The sequence below is a fragment of the Mytilus californianus genome, unplaced genomic scaffold, assembly GCF_021869535.1.
Source record: "Mytilus californianus isolate M0D057914Y unplaced genomic scaffold, xbMytCali1.0.p SCAF_2, whole genome shotgun sequence".
In the NCBI taxonomy this organism is placed as follows: domain Eukaryota; kingdom Metazoa; phylum Mollusca; class Bivalvia; order Mytilida; family Mytilidae; genus Mytilus; species Mytilus californianus.
In genome coordinates this window covers 42,321,604-42,347,851 of record NW_026262668.1, presented here as the reverse complement: position 1 = coordinate 42,347,851, position 26,248 = coordinate 42,321,604, and the positions used below count along the sequence as shown (strand labels likewise).

The following is a 26,248-nucleotide window of genomic DNA, read 5'->3' as shown; positions in this document are numbered from 1 at the left end:
AAATTTTATAGTTCTGATTGTCCCACATTATTTTATTATGTTAAATGTTCTTAAATAAACAATATAATTGTAGTTTGTTTTGCAAAATCAAATTAAAATAAACTAATACATGAGCATATAATTTAGTAGTTGATATCAATTTTATAAATATGTATAAACAATACATATATGAATTGTTGAATAGATCATCAATTAAAATGCACTTTTGATTAAACAATATAACATATATGTTATAAAAGATATTTCATGATAATGTTTGGTTTTTATAAATCAAATATCAATACTTTTTAAAAAAATTTAAAGTTATTTAAATTTTAAACACATGCACGCAATTTATTCTTTTTTTCTTTTTTAATAAGCACTCAGACTAAGGTTTGGAGACAGGATTAAAACAAAACATTTACAATCACAATGTTTCATAAGCATTAGCTATTTTGTTATTTAATCATTAGAATTTACATCATCAATTTATAAAAAACAGAGGGCAATTAAGGTCTCACACAACCTTCAATCTCACTTTGGGAGAAGAGGTAAATGTGGCCCAGTAATGTCATTAGTGTCCTCTGAACATATACAATTTTATTAAAAAGATGAACTTATTTCTGTTAAACGTCCAGTGGCAAGTTATATGCGTAAGCAGCACGGAAACATATTGATGAAAGACAATTAAAAACCTGTAATTTTAAAAAGTGGGACAATCGGGAAGACACCTTATCCATGTATGATATTTCTGCATTATATGTCAAAGTTGGCTTGATAAGAGAATCAAATAGATTACAGGATACTCTAACAGGGAAATTTCCCCAAAAGGCTGCATGTTATTTATTGAATAAAAGCTTTCTTAGCTTTTTTGCTAAATCTGTTAAGCTCGCACTCAGATTTCCCATATTTTTTTATTAAGGTGCCCAGAAATTTATATTCTGTAACATTATCTCCTTACTATAGGGGGCGGGGCTAAATTATCTCCGTGAAAATGAGATGTGTCATTGCTAATACAACTGCATACCTACTATCTTTGACCGATCACTAGTGGTTCCCCAGAAACTGACCTAATCACAAACTAATACATTATAAACGCCGCCGACGACGACACCGTCGGAAACAGCATGCCTAAGTCACACTTTTTGACTCCGTCAAGGCAAGACAAAAACTATATCAGCTGTGGCGTCTGATAATACGTTATTTGTAACTCTGATATCGAAGTAACTGAACGTGAAAACTAGAAACACCCGAAGAATAAAAAAGTTCGGGAAAACGTTTGCTTCCGGTCAACTATTCTACCTAGGGAAAATCGTCGTTGAAACTATTTCCGTAGGGAAAATATTAATTTTATCCGTATTTGATTTTATATGGAGCATGCATACTGAGGTATAATAACAAAGTCTATTTAACTCTCTGCAAAGTCCACGTACAAGCAGACAAACATACTGAAAGTGGGAACATCAAGAAGGGCACGAGACTAGGGCCCTCGGGTATAAGACTTTACTCAGTACTTAGAGTACAAAATTTGTGCTCAAAACAACAAATCCAGTAAATTGATTGATTGAATTCTGAGTCTGAGTACGATAATCTTACTCCAAAGTTTTATGACCTCAAGACCAGAACTCTCGGGCATAAAACTTTCCTCAGTACTCGGAGTACAAGATTTGCACTCGAAACACCAAATCTAGTATTTTGATCAGTTGATTTCTGAATCTGAGTACCATAATCGTGCTCGAAATTTCTATGACTGCAAAGCCAGGATATGCATCTTCTGCTACGCATTCATTTCAGCTAACAATTAAGTAACGAGACATGAACTTCTCAAAATTTATAACGAATTTAGATTATTAATAATCGACATGTAGGATCATGACAGAGAGAAATGCTGCTGCGAGTTTTAATATTTTTCATATAAAAATGTCAAAATAAATGATGTGGTATGATTGTCAATGAAACAACTATCAACAAGAGTCCAGATGACGTGGATGTAAGCAACTATAGATCCCCGTACGGCCTTCAACAACGATCAAAACTCATTAAAATGTAGTTAAAAGAAAGTAAGTTATTAAAGGCACCGACATTACAAAATGTGAAACAATTCAAATGAGAAAAACTAATGGTCAGATTGATTACAAAACATTACGAAAAACAAACATGACAGACATAAACCAACGATCACCAAATATTTACAGGCTCCTGAATATGCAGAATATGGCGAGTTAAACATTTTTGTGCGCGCTCAAACCAGCTACTAACCTTGGACAGTGGTGTAACAGCACAACACAAGAAATTGTAAAAATCATTTGAAATTGGCTCAATAGATTGATACGAAGCAGAAAAAAACAACTATCTTAAAAACGAAAGACACAAAGTACTGATCTAATAGTAATCGCAGGTATAGCAGGTATCAATCAGTACATATTGAACGGATTAGTGTAAAGACGTTATACACACACAGTCTGGGAAAAGCATAACCGTATACATGCAATGTCAAAATATAAGTAAACGTAGGATCATAAGCATTCGCGACTTATAGTAGTACATGATTATGATTTGATTGATCAAAAACAAAATCAATGTTAGCACAAATAAAAATAATATTATAAGATTTTACTACGCTGTTAAAATGTATTACCTTTAGGAATAAGTTTATTCAAATGATCAATGAGTTTACATAAATCGTATTTAAATATAATTTTAATATAAACAACATCACCGTAAACATTAGGGTGTGATATCCCGTTTTTTAACCAGAATTCTACAGGTTCAGCCAAAGTTCCAAACCAAATCGTTCCATCTTTGAAAGAATATAGTAAAAGTTTTATGTAATTGTGGTAGCGAAACCCTTGACCAAATAATTGACAAGTTATACAGAGATTACCACCAGACTCATTAAAAAGAGTTGCAACAACTATTTTGATTAATATCGTTCAGCTTAATGAAATTTGGAATCCAACGTTTTTTTGTTGTTGTATTTCACACCTTATTTAGCATCAGGTCCTAAATTCCTGTGCACCAAAACTGAATGCGAAAGCACAACTGGTCAGTCTTGTGATGAGCATCATATTTTTCACAGATCAAAAAGATGCAATTGATTTCCACGCTCTGTAATGTCCATCTTTTCCAAGAATTCCAGCCGAGGACAAGACGATGCCTGCTCGAAAAAAAGAAACAAAATATATAGACAAGAATGTCTTGTTACATCTTGGTTTTTTATTTGGTAATTTGGAGAATTTGTTATTGATAGCAGATCTCTGATAGTTTCGGTTTAATGTATTTACACTTTTCGACTAATGTAGGATAAGGAGATGTGGTATGATTACCAATGAGACAACAACCCACAAGCGTCCAAAAGCAACTATATGTCCCGTACGGCCTTCAACAATGAACAAAACCCATATCATATAATCAACTATAAAAGTCTGTAAAAATCAGTTGGAAATGGATTGGCTGAATTTGACTCATCAGATTGGTACGAAGCACACGAAAAACAACTAACATGAAGACAAAAGACAGAAAGTACCGTTGTCAGATTACTCGAAATACTCAAGGCAATTTAAAGATGACATATTGTGTAGACACCAGTCCTGTCTATTGTTGAAGGCATGCATGGTCCCTCTATACGTATTTTGGTTGCCTTTGTTTGCCTTCTCATAGACGTATACACCGAATCTCCTTTTATTCATATAATTTTTCCTATTTTTTCCTTTTAAGCGCTTTCTCAATTTGAAAAGATTGATCTCGTGAAAACAATTTCAATTTCTATCAAAAAAGGATTTGAATTAACCCCCGAATCTGGATGATATTAGTTGTATTGAAAGTATAAATATTTCCTCAGCATGTAGCACATGTGTAAGCAGACACATGACATTGACGAAAGGTCTTTTGAAAACAGAAGGTAAATGTTTTATTTTTTTTTCTCTTTCTTTCGAGACTTAAGTTTTTGTCTCCTCCCACTCATTTTGGTTTGGTTATTTCATTTACACCCAATGTTTATTGAGAAAACATAGCCTTTTTATCAGCTTCATTCCCCGGATGGTTGTTTTTCATCATCCTGTGTTTCTATATTTTGGCGTTTTGTTCACAGTACTGTCAATTTGTTTAACTACCATATATTAATTGCCAATCAACTTTTTCTCGCTTGAAAATGAACTTGTACAATCATTTTTGAACCTCTCTCTCTCCCTCTCTCCATCCATCCATCAATCCATTCATTCGTTCATTTGATTTTGGTTAAAAGTACCCCTGTTGTTATTGATTAAATTTTGTGTTAATAATTTCGTTATTATACCTTTTCCTTTGTATGCCATTGTTATTACAGCGCCCTCCTCAGTGGCGCTCACCATCGGATATACTGTATAACGTCTCATATCTTCGTCCTGAATGGCAGGACCAAAATATCCCTCTTCACTCCCAAACATAATCTTCCCTTTATCCATGTCTAAATACATAAAGAAAACATCTGGAAGTTTGGAAAACAATTTTCTTGGATATCGCCTTGTTAGTCGGCCGTTCACAAAAACTTTTTGTGTGGAAAGGTCAATGCCCCATGAAACGGCAGCTTTTCCAACCAAAGATGTTGAGCTTTTATGGTCTAGCTCAGAATCTTTCGTTCCAACGCCAATAGATGAATGTTTTCCTCTCATTTTACTAGGGAACACGATTTCAAAGACATGTTTTCCAGAGTTGTACCCTTCTATCCATTTAGCACCGTCAGTTTGTTTGTTTCCTGGAATGAACATAAATAATATTATTGTTTAAAAGATAACATTAATGAACCTGTTTCTAGTAAAAAAAAATTTATCATTGAGTTAAAATCAGCCGAGTACTGAAATTTATATATAAAAAAACCTTACAAATAAACGGAAGTCAGACAAACATTCCAATGACATTACTCATTCAAATATAATATGCATGTGTTTTAAAGCATTAATATGGAATCGTTTCGGATTAAGGTTCGTTTCGAAAGTATGCCTGTAATTTCAACCCCTATGACCATGTCTATTTTAAAATCTACATGCTAAAGTTGTTCATATTCAAACATGCATGAAATATTTGCCACTGGACGTTAAGCAACCAACAATCAATCAATCCAAAATATATACTATGTAAACAGAAAACATGCAGTGATAACAGATACAACAACTTAACAAGGAAAGCCTGAAAGAAAAATTGAACACCTGCATTTTCTATTTATTTGTATTGGTAGACTACTTAATTAATGTTTGGGGGTATTATGTAGTCCATATTTGGTATTTTGTGTCAGGAGCAATTTTATGATTTGGCCGCCCTCAGAATCACTTATCAATATAAATAAGAAGATGTGGTATGATTACACAGAAGTTAACAGCTATAGGTCACCGTACAACCTTCAACAATGAGCAAACCCCATACCACATAGTAAGCTATAAAAGGCCACGAAATGACAAATGCAAAACAATTCAAACGAAAAACAAATATGATATAAAGCAACAATCGAGAATCACTGAATTACAGGCTCCTAACTTTGGACAGGCATAATACAGAATGTGTCGGGGTCAAACATGTTTGCTGGCGCCAGTTTGGTTTTTATTTACGGATAACAAAATCAATATTTATACCGATAAAACAATACTCAAAATTCTTATTACAGTGTTAAATTGGTAACCCTTAAGAATAAGTTTATTTAAAGAAGTTTATCCGGATCGTATCTAATTTTACAGGCTCGGTAAACAACTTTACCGTAAAAATTATGATATGCTATGCCGTTTGTAATAAATCTTCTACAGGCAATCAAACTTCCAAACCAAATATTTGTGTCTATGGAAGAATATAGTAAAGGTTTCAAGCCCTATTAACTTCATTACGGAAAATTTTGGAAAATATTCCTGAGGGCGGCCAAATCAGAAAATCGTTCCAGACACCGTATCCGAAAAGAGATATAGTATGAAGACTAAAGTTCAGTGCTCAGTTCAATGATTTTTTTGGAATATATCAAAAACCGTTCCTTTAAATAATTGACATAAAACTAGCAAAATTCTAGTGTTTCAGTTTTTTTAACAATCATCTTGCCTGTTGCAAGTCTATTCTGATTAAGCACTTTTAGACCTTATTAGGATAGATAATTACTGCCAGTATTTGCGACAGCAGATGATTCCTTTAAACAACGCTATAAGATACACAAAACCTGCCTACCTTTTCGTCGTCTGATGATTGTATTTATTGTCACATTTCTAAACCCTTGAGATTTAGATCCAAAACCATCTCTATTGCGTTGTATGTTAGGTCTAATTGTGTGGATCCAGGGAGGTGGAATTAAACTCAGGACTGAAAAATACATACAATTATTCAAATAAGCATAAACGTTAAAAAATAACTGCCAGCAGAGTTTATAAATTTTCATATAACTTGGCCTGTCGTCGGTTCATGTCCATCATATTTGTTTTTCGTTAATTTTTTGTTATAAATCAGACCATTGGTTTTCGCCTTTGAACTGTTTCACATTTTCATTTCTGGGACCTTTTAACAGTATGGGTTTTGCTCATTGTTGAATGTCGCACGGTGATCTATAGTTTATAACATCTACGTCATTTGGATAGTTGTCTCATTTGCAGTCATATCACAACTCCTTATTCTCATATAATCCAATTTGTATAGACATGGTAATGTCCCATGTGTTTTATATGATATCTATACTACTAAAATAACGAGGTCCAATTTGTTAGCCGACATGACGTAAAAACGAAGAATCAAAGAATTAAACTATATTTAACTAAATAGGACAATGGAGTTGTTTAAAAATTACACCATTCCAGGCCCTTTTGTTTTCCTTGTAATTAATATTACCAATAATTAACAAGTTCTGGGTCAAATCCGATACCGATACCAATAGTATATATCACCTGTAACCTTCTGTAAATCCCTCCTCTATCAGGACAAACTGGAAATCTTCCAGTAGTTGTTTCAATCTATGTAACAATACTTACACTATTTAACAAGTCTGTTTTCTTCCACCTCAATACCACTATTAATTTTGGTTAATTAGTTAAAAATTAAATTGAGTTCATAGTAAGTTTATTGTAGTAAGAAAACCAGGACGGTTTCAAACAAAGATTTTGAAAGCAGAGAAAACTGTGCACTTTACAATCAACATGACTTTATTAGCTGACAATACGAATACTAAAGATCCAGGCTGAAAATAAGGCATAGGTACTTTATTTCAGCCACAGACCCGCAATGTCGCGGGTGTGTTCTAGTACTTATATATAAATATTCGATAAAAAAAAAGATAAGAGATCTATTATGCTATGGTGTTGATTTAAGATGTCATGAGGTATATTCAAGATGGTATGAGGTATATTTAAGATGTCATAAGGTACATTTAAGGTATATTTAAGATGTTATGAGGTATATTTAAGATCATGAAGTGTATTTAAGATACTATGAGGTAAATGTAAGACGTCATGAGATTTAAATTGTCATGATCTATATTTAAGATTTCATGGGGTATTTTTAAGATGTCATGAGGTACATTCAAGATTTCATGTGGATATTCAAGATGTCATGGTGTATATTTAAGATGTCATGAGGTATATTGAAGGTGTCATGCGGTACATTCAAGATGTCATGAGGTACATTCAAGATGTCATGAGATATATTTAAGTTGGCGAGAGGTGTATTCATGATGTTATAAGGTTTTTCAAGATACCATGAGGTATATTCAAGATATCATGAGGTAGTTTAAGATGTCATGAGATATATTTCATATGCCATGATGTATATTCAAGATGTCATGAGGTATATTTAAAATGTCATGATGTACATTCAAGATGTCATGAGATATATTTAAGATGTAGTGAGGTATATTTCAGATGTAATGAGGTATATTTAGGATGTCATTGGGTATATTTAAGATACCATGAGGTATATTCAAAATGTCATGAGGTATATTTAAGATTCCACGAGGTAGTTTTAGAATTTTCTGACAGTTTCGTTGAAATTCAATCAGAATTAAGAAGTGTACAATACCACAAATTACTAAAGATTATACACCTGAAAGTTTAAATGAAATCTATTTACTGGTATTAGAGGAATCGTTATATATGATCATATATATATGGTGTGGGCTAGTGGATAAACAAAAAAACACACGAACGGACACAATGATCACCTCACATCCCTAATTTACAACGCAGGGAGGGAGTTGAATAAATGACTTAATATTTGTGCACTTACCAAACTCAATTTATAAAAACGGAACTTGTTCACCAAATATAGAGACACTCTCTGGAAGTTCCATTTCATTAAACAATGTTATATCATATATAGATATTAGATGACGTGTTAAATACACATTAGATCTTTTGTAACTTGATAATAATTCTTTGAATTATTTTATTTCAATGAGATTTTTTTACATTTACATTTACACCTTTGCGGAAAAGCAGGACTCGGTTTTCGTCGACTCAAATTACACTCAGTCACTTTTTTTTTCAGTTTTCAAAATGTCAGGGTTCCCGTCTCCTTAGAACCACCTCTGCTTCTATACATGTTTTCTTTAATTTCGAATGAAATAGTTAATGATATTGTATCAGCAGTGTTGTATTCAGATATTCACAAAACGGTATAATTATCATAACTTGACATTCTAAGGGTTAACTGGGGTAAATTAGGTCAACCCTGGACTTCTCCCGTCCGGCAGTAATACTAGTACCAATGCTAGAGTGGGGCGTCAGTTTAGCTGTGCGGAATGTATGAATATGTATACGCAGCCACGTTCGGTCGGAATTTGGAAGTTAAATCCGATACCTCCTGTAAGGTTAGTGTCACGTTCTCTATACGTTAGAGAATCTTTTCAACAACATCGTAGGTGACATGTTTCAAGGCAAAATTTCTGACCCTATTCAACATATCATTATTTTCCAGTAATAGTCCAAAATTCTCACCCCTCATCCTGATCAACATACCTTGCATGCAACCATCAATTAATCAATCTAAAAACTGATAATAATTGAAAACAGGTGTGGAAAACGAGACAGTTTGAATATCAATTTCAACGAAAAAAAAAAGTTGTATGTCTAGAAATTAGATTTATGAAGGCCGGGTCAAGCATATTTAACGCCACAAAGGCGTGATATGATATGTTAGGAAGAGCGATACAGCCAAAGGGAAGACCGATAATATAGTGTTATTAACTGGCTGTTTTTATATTGGCCCTGTTATAGATTCGAGGTTAGCTGTATTGGACCCGAGACTCGAAAAGTCTCGGGCCAGTACAGCTGATCGAGAATCTATAACAGGGCCAATACAGAAACAACCAGTTCATAACACTTTTATTAAATGATTTTAATTCTAAACTAAGATTAAACTAAGAAACAGTTCATTACTTACCGTGAAGAAGATACAGAAATTCATATCTGAACTTGTCTTTTCGCATTCACGATGGATTTTTTGTCAACATTGTCAGATGTAATTTCTAATTTCTCGTCCAAGTACTTAACCTAGTACAATTCATTTAATCTAGCAAATATAAAGTAGCTGGGAAGAATAAATCAAACAGTTTCTATTCTTATTCTTGAATCGATTGATCAACGGAAATGAAACAGTGATAATAATCGAAAGTCGTACTCGAAAAGACTTAGAAATATATCCATTTCAAGACGTTACAAAGCACTGACCATCGTTTAAACTTTTTTATGATATTAAGTTAAAAAATATGATACAAATGTATTTTATGCATAACGATACGTCCAAAGGCGTAAGAAAATTGAAACCGGAAGTGAACGTCCCAGGTCCAGAAATTTTTGAAATGTTTACAAACACTTTTTTTACACGAACTTTTTGACGCAATTTTACAAAAAATTGAGACGGAAAGACATATGATTTTTTTTTATCTCTTGATAGATATATGTACAACGTTTCAGAAAAGGTATCACTCTAAGGGATTGAAATTCTACCTTTGGTCAAATTTTGGGTAAATATGTGACATCTTTACCCCACTTTTTACAATATTTTATAGCAAATACATGCAGGTTGTTGCCATGGATACACCAAAAAGAAATTATCTTTAACCATTTCAACTACTTGATATCAAATCTATGGAAGATACTGATTACATACATATGCACATATTTGGCACAAACAGTAAACTTAATTTGTAAGAAAGCAAGGAAAAGGGGATGGTAAAATTTATGAGGGTAAATTTTAAATTTTTTTCCTAACTGTATATTGCTACCTTATATCGACAGGGCAACGTCATAGTATTGGACATGCTGATTTATCCGTATTAGGGCTGATTTGCTCATATCATTTAATAACAAATCATATCAAAGCAAATGTACATGATGGCATGTTAAAGACCTATTTCTATATCTTTTGTAAATACCTGATTTAGAGCTGGTTCCATTTCCCATTTGCCTATTTCAATATGTAAAACTGTCGTAAGTCTTGTCCTCAGATAACTATAATTTCAGCAAAATATACATTTACATTATGTAATACAGTTTACTCGGCAAGCTTACGTTATACAAAAGTATAATGCTAAGCAAATATAATGTCACAGTATATACAAAATGAACTTATTTTGTAAACTATACACACCAGTCAACAGTCGGAGATCAGAAGTATTTTACAACTCGAAAATTGCGCTATATATTTCATATAAAAACACTAGTTTTCAATTGACGGTTTACTAAAATTACAAAAAATGATAGCTAGAATTATTTTAAACGAACACGATATTCGAAAACGATCTATTGAACTATTTAAGGAATTTGAGATTATTCACGTTACTTAAAGAATACTAAACCATAAGTCATTATTAATGTATAAATCAAAACACAAATTGGCACCCAAATATTTATCAAATCTTATAACAAAGATCAGCAATTAGACAATAGTTTACCTGTAAAATGAATCAAGAAAATATATTCCCGTTAGCACTATAAATACACGTGAGGTCCGCTTGACTTCCTGACCTGGATTGAGAAAGTTAAAATAAATGACGTAGAAATCGCTCCCAAGTTCGTAAATATTACTGAAATCCTACAGTCAAATTTCTAAACATGCATTAAAAGACAAATCCGTGCTCTCGTAAATATGGGTACGAAAAATGCATACATGATCCGACATCAATGACCTGTGAAAAATAAAATCAATAGTTATCGTGATTGATTGATTGATTGTTGGTTGACAGACATATATATTTGAGCGTCACGTGACTTAACAAAACCATCGCGCGGACCTAAATTTAGAATAAAACATTCCATATCCAAATATAGAAAGTGAACTTCCAAGACAAAATGTTACTCAGTTTTATTTCCTACAAGTTCAAACAAAATGCACACACAACAAAAAAAATAAAACATGAAGTCCGAATTCCCGTAGAATATAGAGACAATTTATAAAAGGAAGATGTAAGGATTTTTATTCATTAGGAAATCCAGGCCGTCCGTTTGGCTGTCCGGAATGTATAAGTACGCAGCCACGTTCGGTCAGAATATGGACGTTAAGTCCGATGTCTCGCACAGAGAGAGTGCCATGCAAACTTTCAATCAATCAATCAATCAATCAATCAATCAATCAATCAATCAATCAATCAGTCAGTCAACCAACCAATCAATCAATCTGTTTAATACGGGGTCCAAGATCTCATTTGTTTCTTTTTCGTTGTTCCAAGAGACCCTATCCCATGTGTTTAATTAGTTTATCAGTCCACCAACCAACCAATCAATCAATCAATCAATCAATCAATAAAAAAAAATCAAGTAATCAATATTGTTTCGGCGGGGAAAGACCGTTAACAATTGTTTTTAAAGCAATTGATTTATATATATTATTATTTTTTTCTTCTTCCGCCACATTTTTTTCTTGCGGTATAGTGGTTTCGCAAGATGTCACTTAGATTTTTGGCATATGATATCGAACAGTTATTGCGCTTTTGAAACTGACCGTGTTTAACCGAACACTTTTTATTGTAAGAGTTATCTCCCCAAACACTGTTTATCTTGTGTGCGCATCTCCTTCGCAACCGTAAAAAGATTACGATAAAATTATTTCACCAATTTGCTCATTATATCCTCAGGATCTTAAGAATAATTTTGACCGAAGCATCAGGAGAACCATATGAGAGTTATTGCCCCTTCTGTATTTAAAATAAGTGAAATGTAATTGTAACTGGTAAACCATAAGTTATAGAGACCTAGGGTCTTTTGAATTGAGGTCCTTGGTCCATCAAAATGAAAATGAGGTCAAGGTCAAAGACAGGTTCTAAATTTTGATTTTTGCTTCTTATTGCTTCTTTTCAGAAACCGTATAAGATATCAACAAAATATTTTTTTCTAAACTGTTAGTTTTGGTTAAAAGGGTGTGTTGACATTTGATTGGAGTTTCCTCCCCTCTAATACTTAAAATTAACTGTATTGGGATAGAACTCATTTGCCATATATATAGTGAAGACAATTAGGTCATTTGATTTGAGGTCCTTGCTTTATGACATTGAAATCATTAGTTTAAGGTCAAAGGTAAATTTTGACGTTCTAGATTTTGACCTTTGCTATAGATTCATATTTATACATGATAAAGCCATGGGGTCTTTTGCATTAGGTTTTTAGACATAATATAATTATGACCTTGAAAATGTCAATCAGAGGTGGCCTTTAGAAACGGAAGTAGCAACTTATCTCCCTTGTTTAATGCAAAAGTATATAGAAACTGTATATTTTTGGAATCAGCGTAAAGTAAGCTGTCATTTGAAACCAGAAATGACCTTGATTTAACCGGAAGTGGCTTATTATTTCCCTTAATTGACGAAAAAAGTGCCTTAAACATTCAGTGTGTGATAAGCTATGCTCATTCAAAACCGAACATACATATTTCTATCAAAAGTTATCTTGTCTTAAGTGAAATTTGGTGGAAAGACCTTTGGTTTTTAATTATTATTATAATTATTATTGTTACTGTTATTGTTATTATTATTATTATTATAACATACATAAGTACTCGTTGTAACAATCAATAGTACTTGAAAGTAATACTATCCAGTTAGGTTATCTCCAAATTGTTAATCATTATCCAATCAGATCAAAGATACAAGATGATTGACAGAAGGGGGCAGTAATTGACAAACGCAAAATCGCGAAATGCGCATTTAGCGTTTTCGACTTCGTGTTTTTCGCATTTTCGCCTTCGTGTTTTTACCCTATAAAATAACAAAGGCGAAAAGGCGAAATCTCGAAAACGCAAAATGGCCTTAACCGGCCACCATACATAAGAGGGTCAAAATATTGGATGAAGTTACTAATATTACTTCACTTGAATTATAAGTTCAAATGTTGATACTGTTGTTCTTAAAGTTTTTGTGATAAATTGCACATGTACTGTTGCCGCAATACCTGCGCACAATTTATTTTCTGGATGTAATCGTACTAGTTTAGATCGATCTCTGCGTTGACATTTAAGGTTAGGGCGATTCAAACTAAACTATAGCTCTTTTAGGGTTTTAGTTTGGGTCGATTCAATATCGACACTGCACTTAAATCGATCTATTTTAAAGTTAACAGATCTAGTTTAAAACGATTTAAATGTCCAAGTGTAAACGGGGTCTAAAAGTCATCAAACGACTATTGTCAGTTTTTGCATGTCCAATTATCACATAAAATCACCAAAAAAATCTTCTCACCTCCAAAAAAAACCCACATCAGAAATGATCGCACGTATAGTTTTAAAAATGTATCGCTTCCAATAAACGGTCTTCCATATATATTCTAGTGCTTTAATAACACATTTTTGGACTTTAATCCTGTTGGTGTGCATCGTAAGGTCATATTATAAAGAAATTGTGTTTAAACATTCATCAAAATCAATTATTTTGTATTTTCAAAACGTAAACAAACATATTTTTTCCATCATCCTGTATTCTACAATAATATACTCGCGTATGACAGTTAAAATTCACTAGCCGTATTCGTTGTATACACGGATGAACTATCCCCTATATTTGGTCCGAGTACACAGTTATTTCGTAGTGCATTTCTTTTAGACAATAAATGAAAATTAAAAAAATCCCACCTGCGCTTTCTCAATAATATTTTTACAGTGTGTTGTACTACTTTTGGGACAAATTATATCAAAATTATAGAAAACTTCATCGGCTCTAACTCAAAATATGGACAATTTCATGCTAAGGGGGTCTTCAAATCTTTTGACAGCCTCCGAAGTGCTAATTTTTAACCTTTTTCAGCTGGACCAAATCACTACTTTACTTTAAAATTCATGACCCAAATTTTTTTACAGTGTCATTTCACCCCCCTACTTACTATTTGAGTCATAAAACATGGAGAAATAAATTCGGATGGGGTATAAAAAAAATCGACAAGTAACACACTGTCCACACTAGGGACTATATTTGTGGACAACGAAAATCAAAGGACGATAACTGTGTACCCGGACCATTTGTTTAGATACACCTTGAGGGCGTGTGCCCGAATGCGTGTATCTAATTTTCACTAAGACATCATTGTCTATGCAGAATGATAGTTTTCAATAATTTAGGAAGGGGTCTTTCAGCGATTTGACCATATGTTATTGAAAAGCATGATAAATGCAGGGTATCCAATTTCATTTGACAACATCTTGATGTAAATGGTGATATACCGTTAAGAACTGTAAAGACAGAATATAAACACTGTAAATAGATAAATGATAAAATAAGTACATTTTACCTGTATATTATCTAAGTTCACTTGTTTTACATTTAAAATGAATGCGCGCAAATATTAAAAAGCTACTCGCAAACGTAATGATTTTTGCGCGCAAATGTAATGGTAAAGCGCCCAGACATATATAATTAGGTATAATTCATGCAAATATTTCAAGAAACAGCAGATGTTGTTGTCTTTAAAGATAAAACATTCATTCAAATCGGACAAGAAATAATGTAACTTAAAGGAAATTTTTGTATGTGTCTTTATCTGAAATATATAGCATTCTTAGACTAGTAGTTGTCGATGTGTAAAACACTTGTGACTTTAAAATATAAAAATAATTAATTGTGTATTTATAATGCCTACGATATTTTCAAATTCGATTCATTTCAAAAATAGTCTTATTATATAGTATTTTATTTATTAATACTACCATGTACAAATTCGGTTAAATCAAATGAAACAATGTTATACTAAAGTTTTTTTTAATTGATAATATCAGGGGTTTTCAATATAACAAAGCAATGTTTTTGTCGAAAGAATGAAATGTAACTTACCAAATAAAAAACGATTGTAATAATATCTCCATTCAGTTTAGTGTCCATTTAAACTATTATATATTTGTATTAATACGAGGTTAAATGCATGTAATTAAACAAAAGGATTTACACACAAAATAATGCACATAGTTATGTTTAAAATTTCAATTAAGTTTAAAATTATACTCTAGACTATTATTTTGTTCAAGATTTCAAGATTTTATTTGAACACTCAGACACATATACATGTGTAACATGAGGTCATTAAAAATAGCATTACATAAACATGACGAAGTAAACATGTGGTATCGATAATATAGATATAGCATGTAGATATAACAATAATATACAAATATGTTTTCTAACATTTCAAAACATACTGGCAATGTTTTTGATAAATACAGAAAGTCGTTTATACAGTCGTACATTACATATTGAAAGAAGATCTTCCATTTTTTTTATAATTAGGATTCACTGTGTAGTAGCTTGGTAGAATTTTTTCCCTAAATTCAACAATATTTTGGTCAGTACATTTGAGTAACAAATGAAATTCATCACCAATATTACTCCTACACAAAGTACATATTCTATCATGCCTCGGGTTTTTTTACGCAAATTTGAACACCTAAAATATGTGATCCAAAGCCTCAATATTCAGGAAGTTTAAGAAGGTATGTTTCTAAAGTCAACTCGTTTTTAAATATCGAGTAAAATTGTCCTCGTGATGAGTTTTCAATATCACTAGACCACTGTTGTACAAACTGGTCACAAAGTATTTGTTTTAAGTACATTTTATTACAGTAGCCCGTTTGATTGGCAAAAATATATCCAATGCCAGTACTGTATTGAGTTTTAGGCTTTAAGCCAAGCATCAGTCTGTACAATAAACTACATAGCTTTGATTCATTTGTTTTTTTAGAATTTGACACTTTTCATTATTTTATTTATCTACTTCAGATGAGAATTCCTAACATTAAAAACCTATATAGGTTTAAAGACGAGATGTGACTGAACTTTACATAGAAGTGGAAATTTTTAAGAAGCAAGTGTAAAAAATAAAGGATTAACAATTGTAACTTGATTTATATTTTAAATATTGAAACAAAAGTATGAAATTTGAATTTGCGGGTGTGTGAATTTTGTAAACATAATGTCGGAAACTACACGATGAAAGTGTAAGCAAGGGCTTGAATGAGAATCGTAAAAGGAGGAAACGACCTTGTGCACGGACAAACGGGAAGTAAAATGATCATTTCAAATGTTTCTATTAATGACCTGCTGCCATTTATACAAAAGCCTTTGGGTATTCATCACATTCACACGAAGCTTATTCATTACCCCTTTCAAAACATCATTCTCTGTACAAGTTCTTTTTGGAAACCACTGTTACAAACCCCCATTCAAAAATAACTTTGATCTTGACTTCTGCAATAAATACCCCCAACACAACAAACAAACATAATTCTCCTCAAGTTGACGCCTTTATAAAAGTGGCTTTTAAGAATTTGGGGTTGATGGCATATTTTGGAAGTATTTTTGCATTGGCATTTCTCACTTCCACAGAGACTATTCGGCCCTGCACCTTCATTAATGGTTCATTGACTTTAAAGGTTACATAATTTGCATATTAAGATACTGCCATTTTAACTTCAACTTTGAAATAAAACACAGTTTGTATAGAATAGTGATGATATTGAGCTTGGCATGCTGTATTAGCCATTTTGTCAAATGTTAGGACCATATGCATGATAGCTCCGGCTGTCTTTTCTGGTTATTTTTGTGACGTTGGACTTCGTTGTAGTTGGTAGTGGAAGATTTGAGAGTCACTTTTGATATTGTTTTAAAAAAAGTGACGAATGGGTTGATTGCATCTTTGTTGCGGTGCCAGTATGGATATGAGTGGCGTCACTGCATGCTTTTTTTGCTTGTTTTTTTTGGGGATGTTAAAATAAGTGTTTTAGCCCTTTTATCATCTTTCAAAATATTTTGGCTGAAAAGGGGGTTTATAGGGATCATCGTTTTTTTTTGTGCACGACCTATGGCTGGGTTGCTTTCATATGTAGTTACAGTTGCCTATAAACATATAAGGAATTTGTTTTTAGGGTTGATGTCAATAAAATAAGGTAAAAGCATATCTAACGCAAACTAGTTGCGTGTATCAGGACTAAGTCATAATATTGACCAGTAATCCAAAAATAAGGAGATGTTGAGACTACTATCCACTAAAGACCAAAAGACGTAAAGATGTAAGCAAATTCAACTATAGGTAATGTGCGATCTTCGTGAATGAGTAAAAACCATATAGTAAGCTATAAAAGGCCCCGACATGAATGATTTTTTAATAATTCATATGATAAAAACCAACGTATTTATGTGCAAAAAAATAAACGAAAAATCCTCAGTTGACATGTCGCAACTTAACTTCCAAGCAATGACCGAAGCTCCTAAACTATGCAGGACTTCGGAACTACAGGGTGTCTAATTGCAAGTCGGCTAGCATTTTGGTGACTTGCCGATTCCTCTTCTCTTAATTTGAAGTCTCCTGAGATAAATCTCGCAGTCCTACGTAAGATCTTTTCCAGTGACGTAGCTTCCATTCAGGCAGTAAAGCAATTGCCTCACCAACATTTTGACCAAGAAAAAAAGGAGAAGGATAAGGAAATATAATATACGTGCATTCCATAGTATAGAATGAAGATGTTTCAAAACAGAACTATTTATTTCCCCTTTCCAAACGTTTTCGAATCAATTATAAAAAGTAAAAGAATTTATCGAACTTTTTCATGAAGATTAACGATGAAGATAGAAATATTTTGTTTGTTTAATGAACCAATTATACTTGGTCAGTTCCAACAAACAAGATTTTTTTATCTACGGCTTGTAGGCGGGGGAAAATTTTTCAGGCCGCGGGTCGTCAGTGGGAAAAGACAGATCGAAGCGGACGTTCCGCTTACCAACGAGAGAAAAAAGAAAAAAGAAACATTCTACAAAGAATATCATACTCCGAATTTATTAAAATACATGTACTTAACTAAGGCATACATTTCTGTACTCCGTTTTAAAAGAGCAGGATATGTGATTATTTATGTTTAATCGTTAATGCGTTGTCAGACTAGGTGATACTTCAAGTATCAAAAACTATTCAACTATCTAAATAATTCAAAGAACCATGCAATATAAATTGAATTCTTTTTTTTCTGATTTCAATTTAATTTAAATTTTTCATTATTATTATTTTTTTTATTTTGTGAAAACGTCTAGCAAATATGAATAAAAGGAGATGCAGAAAATACGTCAATAAGACAGCAAGCAAACAACAAAATAATGAATAGACATCTAGAAGACATCTTTGGTATTAACACAATATGTTATGCCCCAAATAAGTTTTCATCAATCTGATTAAAATGAAGATCTTTTGTAATTTGCTTACTCTTATGAACATAACGAAATCAGAGATATATGTTTTAATTTGATTGGTTTTCTTAGACCCCGTTCACACTAGGACATTTATATCGATTTAAACTAGATCGGTTCACTTTAGATCGGTTTAAGGGCTAATGTGAACGCTTTGAATCGATCTTCAATCGGTCTGAACTAAAACACCAAAAGAGGTAGTTTAGCTTGAATCGAACTAAAGTGAACCGATCTAACTTTAAATGTTGAACGCAAAGATCGGTTTAAACTAGTACGATTGAATCGAAAATAATCTATGCGCATGTATAGCGACAAAACTACAATTAAGTGCAATAACATATTAACACCCTAGTATATATCGGTGGTTCGTTGTTTAACCAATATTTCTCTGTTTAAAAACAGACCTTTGTGTACATGCAAGTAAAAACAAACGGAAAAAAAGTTGTCTTCGCCGTACCATACATTTGTGTGTCTTCTTTTCTTCTGTTGTTTTTGTTGTTTTTTTGTTTTTTCAGAACCGGAGCATTTCTTCCTTGCTACAGTTTTTTGTTTCAAAATTAATGAAAACGACAAGAACACCAGTATCAAAATTTGAACTTGTGATTCAAGAGAAACAATAACTTCATCCATTTTTTTTAAGAGTGTGTTTCAGTGTACCAACACATAAATTTGATTAATTATTTCTATTTTTACACAATGTTTACAGTTTTACGGATAATTAGGTCAGATCGATTGCATTTTTAATTGTAGTGTGAACGCAGTGGTTCAGATTAGACCGATAGAGATCGTTATGGCTAAAGATAATGTGAACGCTAACTGGTTTTATTTAGATCAATTCAAATTAGAATGATAAAAAAAAATGCTAGTGTGAACGGGGTCTTATAATGTCTTATATAGCAAATAGTGTTGTCCCCTTTATGATCTTACAAGAAAGGGGAGAATATTATATTAATACTATTGTCACTTTGTATTTTGATTGATTGTTGCTTGATAAACGCTTAGCTTGCAACATAATAATTTATAGAAGATTTTTATTTCAAATTTCTTTCATTTAAAATGGTCATGTAAAATCATATATTCTTCAACAGCGGTTACAGTGTTTTAATATTTTACTAATCGATGTAGAAAGGACGAGGAACTAGTATATGTGTTACTCCACACCCCTTACTGATACTTGCTTACAATTTGTCTATTCTAGGGGCTATTTAGAGTTTGATAAATCGTCATGATGTTTGGAAATTGTAAAAAAAAGGTATCAGGTTGAAGGCCATACGATGACCTAACTTTTACGTCATTTGGTCTCTGGTTGAGAGCTGTCTCATTGATAATCACACCACTTCTTCTAATTTTTATTATAATTAAGTCTACAAGACGCCCGTTTCGTCTACATGAGACTCATCAGTGTACTCAATTGAAAAGTTGCAAACCCAAATAGTAACGAAGTTGAAGAGCATAAACAAGAAAAAAGAAACAAAAAGCAAATCAAAATCAAAACATAAAAATGCGCTATTATACATAAATATGCAGCCTGTACTGATTAGTTACTAGTATTTTTGTTTACTTAAGTCATAGAGATACAAACTACTAGTTTATCTGAACATTGTTTTTCTTTCTTATGATACAGCCTGTTCTGAAATTAACTACTACATTCTACTGTTAGGTTTTTATTCTTTTTTTTTCTGAAGAAGAAGCAAATACTGAATTTAGATATCTACATGTTGGCCTATACACACATATATTTTTCGAAGTTCTGACGATGTCCTGACATTGAATTTTCGTCGATAAACGATAATATTTTATATTTTTCTGTGTGGTCTTTCACATTTCAGAATTCGAAATGGAAAGTTTGGCATATTTAAACATCTAAACCTCTTTGGAACCAGTTTGGCAAATTAAAAGATATATATGTTAAGTCACAGTCACTGTGGTGTTAAAAGATTTGATATTTCAGATTATTCAAAAAGCATGTTTTTTGTCAAACTTATTCATGTCATGAATAAGTACGAAATATGTCTCTTAAGATTGTGTTGGTTATTTATTAAAAAGCTTTATTAATTTATTCTTAATAAGCATTTTTCATCTGCCAAATAAATGAAGACGACGGTGAGTGCCCGACATTAATTTCCGACGTAATATTTGACGTAATTTAGATGACGTCACGAAACGCTAAAAACTTAGTCAAAACTTTTCAATATTTTTAATTTTGTACACATTATGTACCGGGAAATATTCAAAAACAAATATCGAATCTGTTGTTAATAAAATCAAAATCCAATAGTTTGCCAGCTTGAGAATAAATTACTTCACATATTATAAGAAGTAACTCTGATAAAGAAAATGAAAGCTAAATGGAGAAATGTAACAAAGTTTCAAAATATTGACGGTCTGTTTGATGTATTCCCCAGGTAGATTTGCATGAAAATACGTAGAAAATGTTTGTGGAGTACAAGGTTTAACAAGTTTGAGCTTTCTAAAAAGATGTGGACTTCTTCGCTCTATCCTAATTTAAGGTAATATGTGTGCATGTGGTTGTTGATTTAGTATTGGAAATGTGGTATTTTTAGATATTGATTGATATAAAATGGATGTCTTAGACTTGGAATATCAATTTTTGTAACGTCACGGTACCCAAATTGCACCGAGTACCCAAATTGCACCGAGTACCCAAATTGCACCTATTTAATGAAAATAGCAGAGGAAATCTTTGATTTGACACTATGCACGTCTTTCAACATAGGTAAATATATTTAAATATACACAAAAAGTTTACAGTATTTATAAACAGATGAAGTGTTTACTGGAAAATGTAAAATGTACGGAAACAAAACGTCATCTTTTAAAAATTAGCAAATAAAATTAATATGTTACAAGCATTCATTTCTTAAAAAAAATAATAGTACGCATGTACTAATGTCAAATTATTCTAAATATTTAAAGAAACAAAACAAAATATCTGTTATTCGACTTTTAAGGATGTGAAATTAAGCATGGATGCAATTTGGGTACTCCTCATTACAGAATCATTGATCGTTTGGAGGTCTGTTCAAACCCATTTTTCTATGATTCAATATGAATTCAAAATTAAATTGTTGGAACTATAAAGTAAATAATGATACATCTACAAAATAAACACAGAATGGAAAATTTTGTCTTGATCATAAATACACGTAGGTGAAAACCTGTCAAAATATGTGCAATTTGGGTACCCTCACGTTATTTATATTAAGATGAACTTTTCTGAAATTTTAAACTGGCTGTTAAGTGTTTAGTTGTCAATGTGTTTTTGTGGAGTGTGGTTTTCTAGTTCTTTCAGCTAGTCATTGAGTTGCGATTTTGATTGCTAGTTCTGTATATAATTTATTTAGATATATATGAATGTTTAGGTATGTTAATAACATATAATTGTAAACAGCAATAAATATTTAGTTTCAGTGAAAATGATGTTTTTCTACTTTAAGAGTGTGCGTTATACACCCATGCTTTTAAAATTTTGTTCACTTTACTTGTTGAAAATTAAAACATTTACAAATAGACACGACTTTGGAGGTGTGCCTCTCTGGAGGTGTGCCTATATTGGCAGAAGTTATAAAATACAGATAATGCATTTTTGTAAACATTGTATAGAAACATTGTTTAGCAAAACAAATCGTGCATATTGCAGATTAACAAAGCAAATAAACACGTATTAATAATTGATATTTCAATATTGAATTTCAGTGTGCAATATATGCATAATAAAACGAACATGAATGAATGACAGTTGATCGGAACTGAAATACACATAGTTAATTTTCCGGCATTTGATGTCTTATCCTGAGACGAGAAAAGTCTGTAACTCTTTATCTCATTTAAGCCAATAGCTGTTGCTGTATCTCAGCCGCATCATAAAGCAACCAATCAGAATCTATATGTGATAAGTAATTATTTCAAGATGGCGAGTTTATCGACTGAAACTAATAGCTCCGCACCGTGATGCGAAGCAAAAATGAGCACTTATTCGTCCTGAATAAGCATGAACTATTTGTCACTGAAAGTTTAACAAACAACAATAAATCGATCACAATTGTGCAAAATTCGACGTTTTGCATCTGCAAATGGTTGGGATGCCAGTTTCACTCTAAAGCCGCGCGCACCACGGTATTGAACCACGCTTAGACCGGCCATGACTCTCATACTTCAAATCGTTTGCCTCACTAAAATACACCAATCTCGAGTTGTTATTTTATGAATAAGTTACACCGGTTGACCTGTTGACAGTTAGTAATCCTCAAAAATCTGATGGATAACTGGATACCATAAGAAGAAGAAGAATCGGCGTAAACGACGTCATCGAACAGTTGGTTCATACTGTGACGTAATGACATAAGTATTGTGACATAGGAAATTTACGGGAAAGTGCACGAATTCGAAAGTCGTCTATAAGGGTCAAGCTTCGCCACTGCTTCCTAGTTGGTATATCCAATATTCTAATATGACGTTCTTCAAACGCTTTGAGTACACACCCGTTGTAAAATATGAATAGATTGATATATGTCAGCTGATCGTCAACGTCATGGATTGTTTGGGCCGTTCCAATCTTACTCCCACGTCGTTTGCTTTTTATGAATGAGTTACCCAATGTCAGACGGTGTAAATGACGTCATTGAACGATGACGTAACCAAATAGACTTTCTACGGGAAAATGCACGAATGTGAAACTAACTGCAATTAGTCCCGAATACGGCTATATATAGTGCCGCCTTAAAGCCTTCAGCTGTCATTACGCTGTCCTCAAGGACGTATCAGTCGACAGCAGTTCTGATTAAAATTAATTTCTATGTGGTCGGTGGATGAATGCTGGATTTTGACTGTTTTTGTATTGATGTAGGATTGTCTGTTTGTTGTTTTACAGTCTTGAAACTTTTGCGGTTTAGAAGTATGTGGTTGGAAGGTTGTGTTGGGCTGACTTGTTAGAGTATGCCACTCACGGTCAATCACTCTGTACAATTTCTGGCTTTTGCTTTTAATACACAGAATGTAACACTTCTATGTACGTAAATATAACTATGTGAGCAATCAAAAAGAACCATTTTTTTTAACCCAATACATGACTGATGCTCTAGAATTTGGTGATGGCTTAGGGTTAGATAAGAGTCAATTACCAATCCGCTATTGCGTGATGTCTAATCACTTGATATAACTTATCAACGTATTTTATAGGTAATACGACGAGTGTCACATGTGGAGCAGGATCTGCTTACCTTTCCGGAGCACCTGAGATCACCTTATGTTTTTGTGGATTTGGTGTTGCTCAGTCTTAAGTTTTCTTTATTATACCTCAGTTATAATTTTCTATATAAAATAAGTACACAATATTTTCACTATTTTTCAAATTGCAAGCGCTGAACTATTTGACAGGTCAATAGTTTCCAACCATTTGCCCTCGATGAAACTATTTGACCGCAAGCGTCATTATATTTCGCGGAATTTCAACTGCAGCTACGGGATTGGAAGATGTTGAGAATACCGCGGGAGTTACGACGTCGCGTTTTATCTATTGTATCTATAGGGTTGACGTCAGTGCGGGACGTAGCCTTAGCATTCAGAATATATATGAAGCAAACGTTAAACAGCTACATTTGTAGTATGGTTGTGTTTCTGCTTTTTATATTACGATAGTTGATTTAGCCCCGACATTTATTGTCTGTTGTCTCTTTCGGTATAATAAAACACTTACTGACGGGATATTCGTGGAATAGTAAGTTTATTGTCCCCTCTGATACAACTATTGACCTCGGCTACGCCTCAGGGCAATAGTTGCACCTCGGGGGACAATAAACTTACTATTCCACTCATACCCAGTCAATAAGTATAAAATATGTTGTGTTTTGTGAACTGTTGTTTGTTGGTCTTTTTCTTTTTTAACCATGGCGTTGTCAGTTTATTTTCGACTTATAAGTTTGAATGTCCCTTTGGTATATTTTGCCTCTCTTTTGAAATACGCCAATGAGACAAAAATTACGAAATGACGTATTGATTTATGTCTGTGGATCTTTATTTTAGTATTATCACAATCAAACTGAGAAATAAACGTTTTTGTTTGTTAGTAAGATTTTCTTTTCATTTCCGTCTTCTTCAACGCTGTGACAGCGACAACAGAATTGTTACTCTGTTGAAAAAATATCTCAGCATTATTACGTAACGTTTCTTCCTCTTTCATACCAGAGTGTTTAAATCTAGGGAATAGTATAATAATATGATATAATTAAAAACTATTTGTTAAAAGAACAATGGAAGGTCTTTCCACATCAATTTTCTAAATAATTGATAGGAAGCTACTTCTGGTTTACTCAAAGTTATTAATAGTGTCAAAGTATAGGTTTCTTCAAACTGATTCAATTAATATGTGGTTTCTATATACTTTTGCCTGAAATAAGGGAGATAATTGCCAACGTCCGGTTTAGAAAATGTCACTTCCGGTCTCATATGATAGCTTTATTCACACTGATTCCAAAAATGTATAGTTTGTACATACTTATGCCTGTAATAAGGAAGATAATATGCTACTTCCGGTTTATAAAATGTCACTTCCGGTCTAAAATGATGGGTTAATGTATGATCATTCAAAAAATATATAGTTTCTAGGTACTTTTCCATGAAATAAGTGCAAAAAATACTACTTCCGGTTGACTTTTTTCAAAGTCATATGTCAACTAACAGTTTGCAAAAGACCCTATGGCTTTATCATGTACCAAGTTGGAGTAATAATCAATTTACCTTAAATTGAATCATTTCAGGGACAATAACTCCTATAAGATGTCATTGGATTGTTTCAGACCAAATATATCATATTTTAATCACAATTAGTCAAACATTTTGCACTAGTTCTTTTATATATATCTTTAAAAGTGACGGTGGAGATCAAATAACAAGGAAAAGTCAAAATTTAGAATATGACCTTGATCTTTGACCTTGGCTTCAATTTCATTTAAATGAACCAAGGAACTCAAATCAATATACCTTAGGTCTATATCACTTACCATTCATGCTATACATTTATATATCCCTTATGTCAAATACAGAAGGGGAAATAACTCTCATATGGAGTTTACGTATCGCTTCGGTCAAAATTGGATAAAACATCCTGAGGATATAACGAGCAATTTGGTAAAATAAATTTGTCGCTTTCTTTTACGGTTATGGAGGAGATGCACTCACAAGGAAAACAGTGTTCGGGGAGATAACTCCTACAAAGAAAAGTATTCGGTTAAGCAGGGTCAATTTCAAAGGCGCATAAACTGTTCGATATCATAACAAAAACAAAATTTATACGCAAGAAATAAAAGTGGCGGAAGAAGAAGAAGAAAAAAAAATTAAAAACCAATTGTTCAGAGAACAATTGAAGGTCTTTCCACAGCAATTTTTAAATTTATTGGAAAGAAGCTAGTTCGTGTTTACTCAAAGTTAAAATTGGCATCTTATCATCAGTTTCTTCATACTGATGGCATAAATAAGTGGTTTCTATATACTTCTGAGTGAAATCATGGAGATAATTAGCTACTTCCGGTGAAGTAAATGTCACTTCCGGTCTCATATAATAGTTTCTTTCACACTGATTCCAAAAATATATAGTTTCTATATACTTTTGCTTGT

At 32.7% G+C, this 26,248-nt stretch overlaps 1 protein-coding gene across 3 annotated transcripts; it reads right to left on the bottom strand.

Annotated features, from left to right (window-relative positions):
- Positions 1 to 2,603: 2,603 nt before the first annotated feature.
- Positions 2,604 to 15,357, bottom strand: LOC127729858 (protein gustavus-like). Of its 3 annotated transcripts, XR_007994868.1 has the most exons (6): positions 15,221 to 15,357; positions 10,865 to 10,937; positions 10,346 to 10,421; positions 6,157 to 6,288; positions 4,274 to 4,711; positions 2,604 to 3,136 (listed from the first exon to the last, which is right to left on the bottom strand). XR_007994868.1 is itself a non-coding variant. In XM_052237767.1 (5 exons), exons 2-5 carry the CDS (start codon positions 10,371 to 10,373, stop codon positions 3,060 to 3,062), a joined length of 675 nt encoding a protein of 224 aa, XP_052093727.1. In that variant the 5' UTR covers positions 10,374 to 10,421; positions 15,221 to 15,293; the 3' UTR covers positions 2,604 to 3,059. The 3 variants fall into 3 exon arrangements, 2 of the variants coding, with proteins under 2 accessions (XP_052093727.1, XP_052093729.1); XM_052237767.1 differs by lacking the exon at positions 10,865 to 10,937 and having other exon boundaries at positions 15,221 to 15,293; XM_052237769.1 differs by lacking the exon at positions 15,221 to 15,357 and having other exon boundaries at positions 10,865 to 11,272.
- Between the last annotated feature and the right edge of the window lie 10,891 nt (positions 15,358 to 26,248).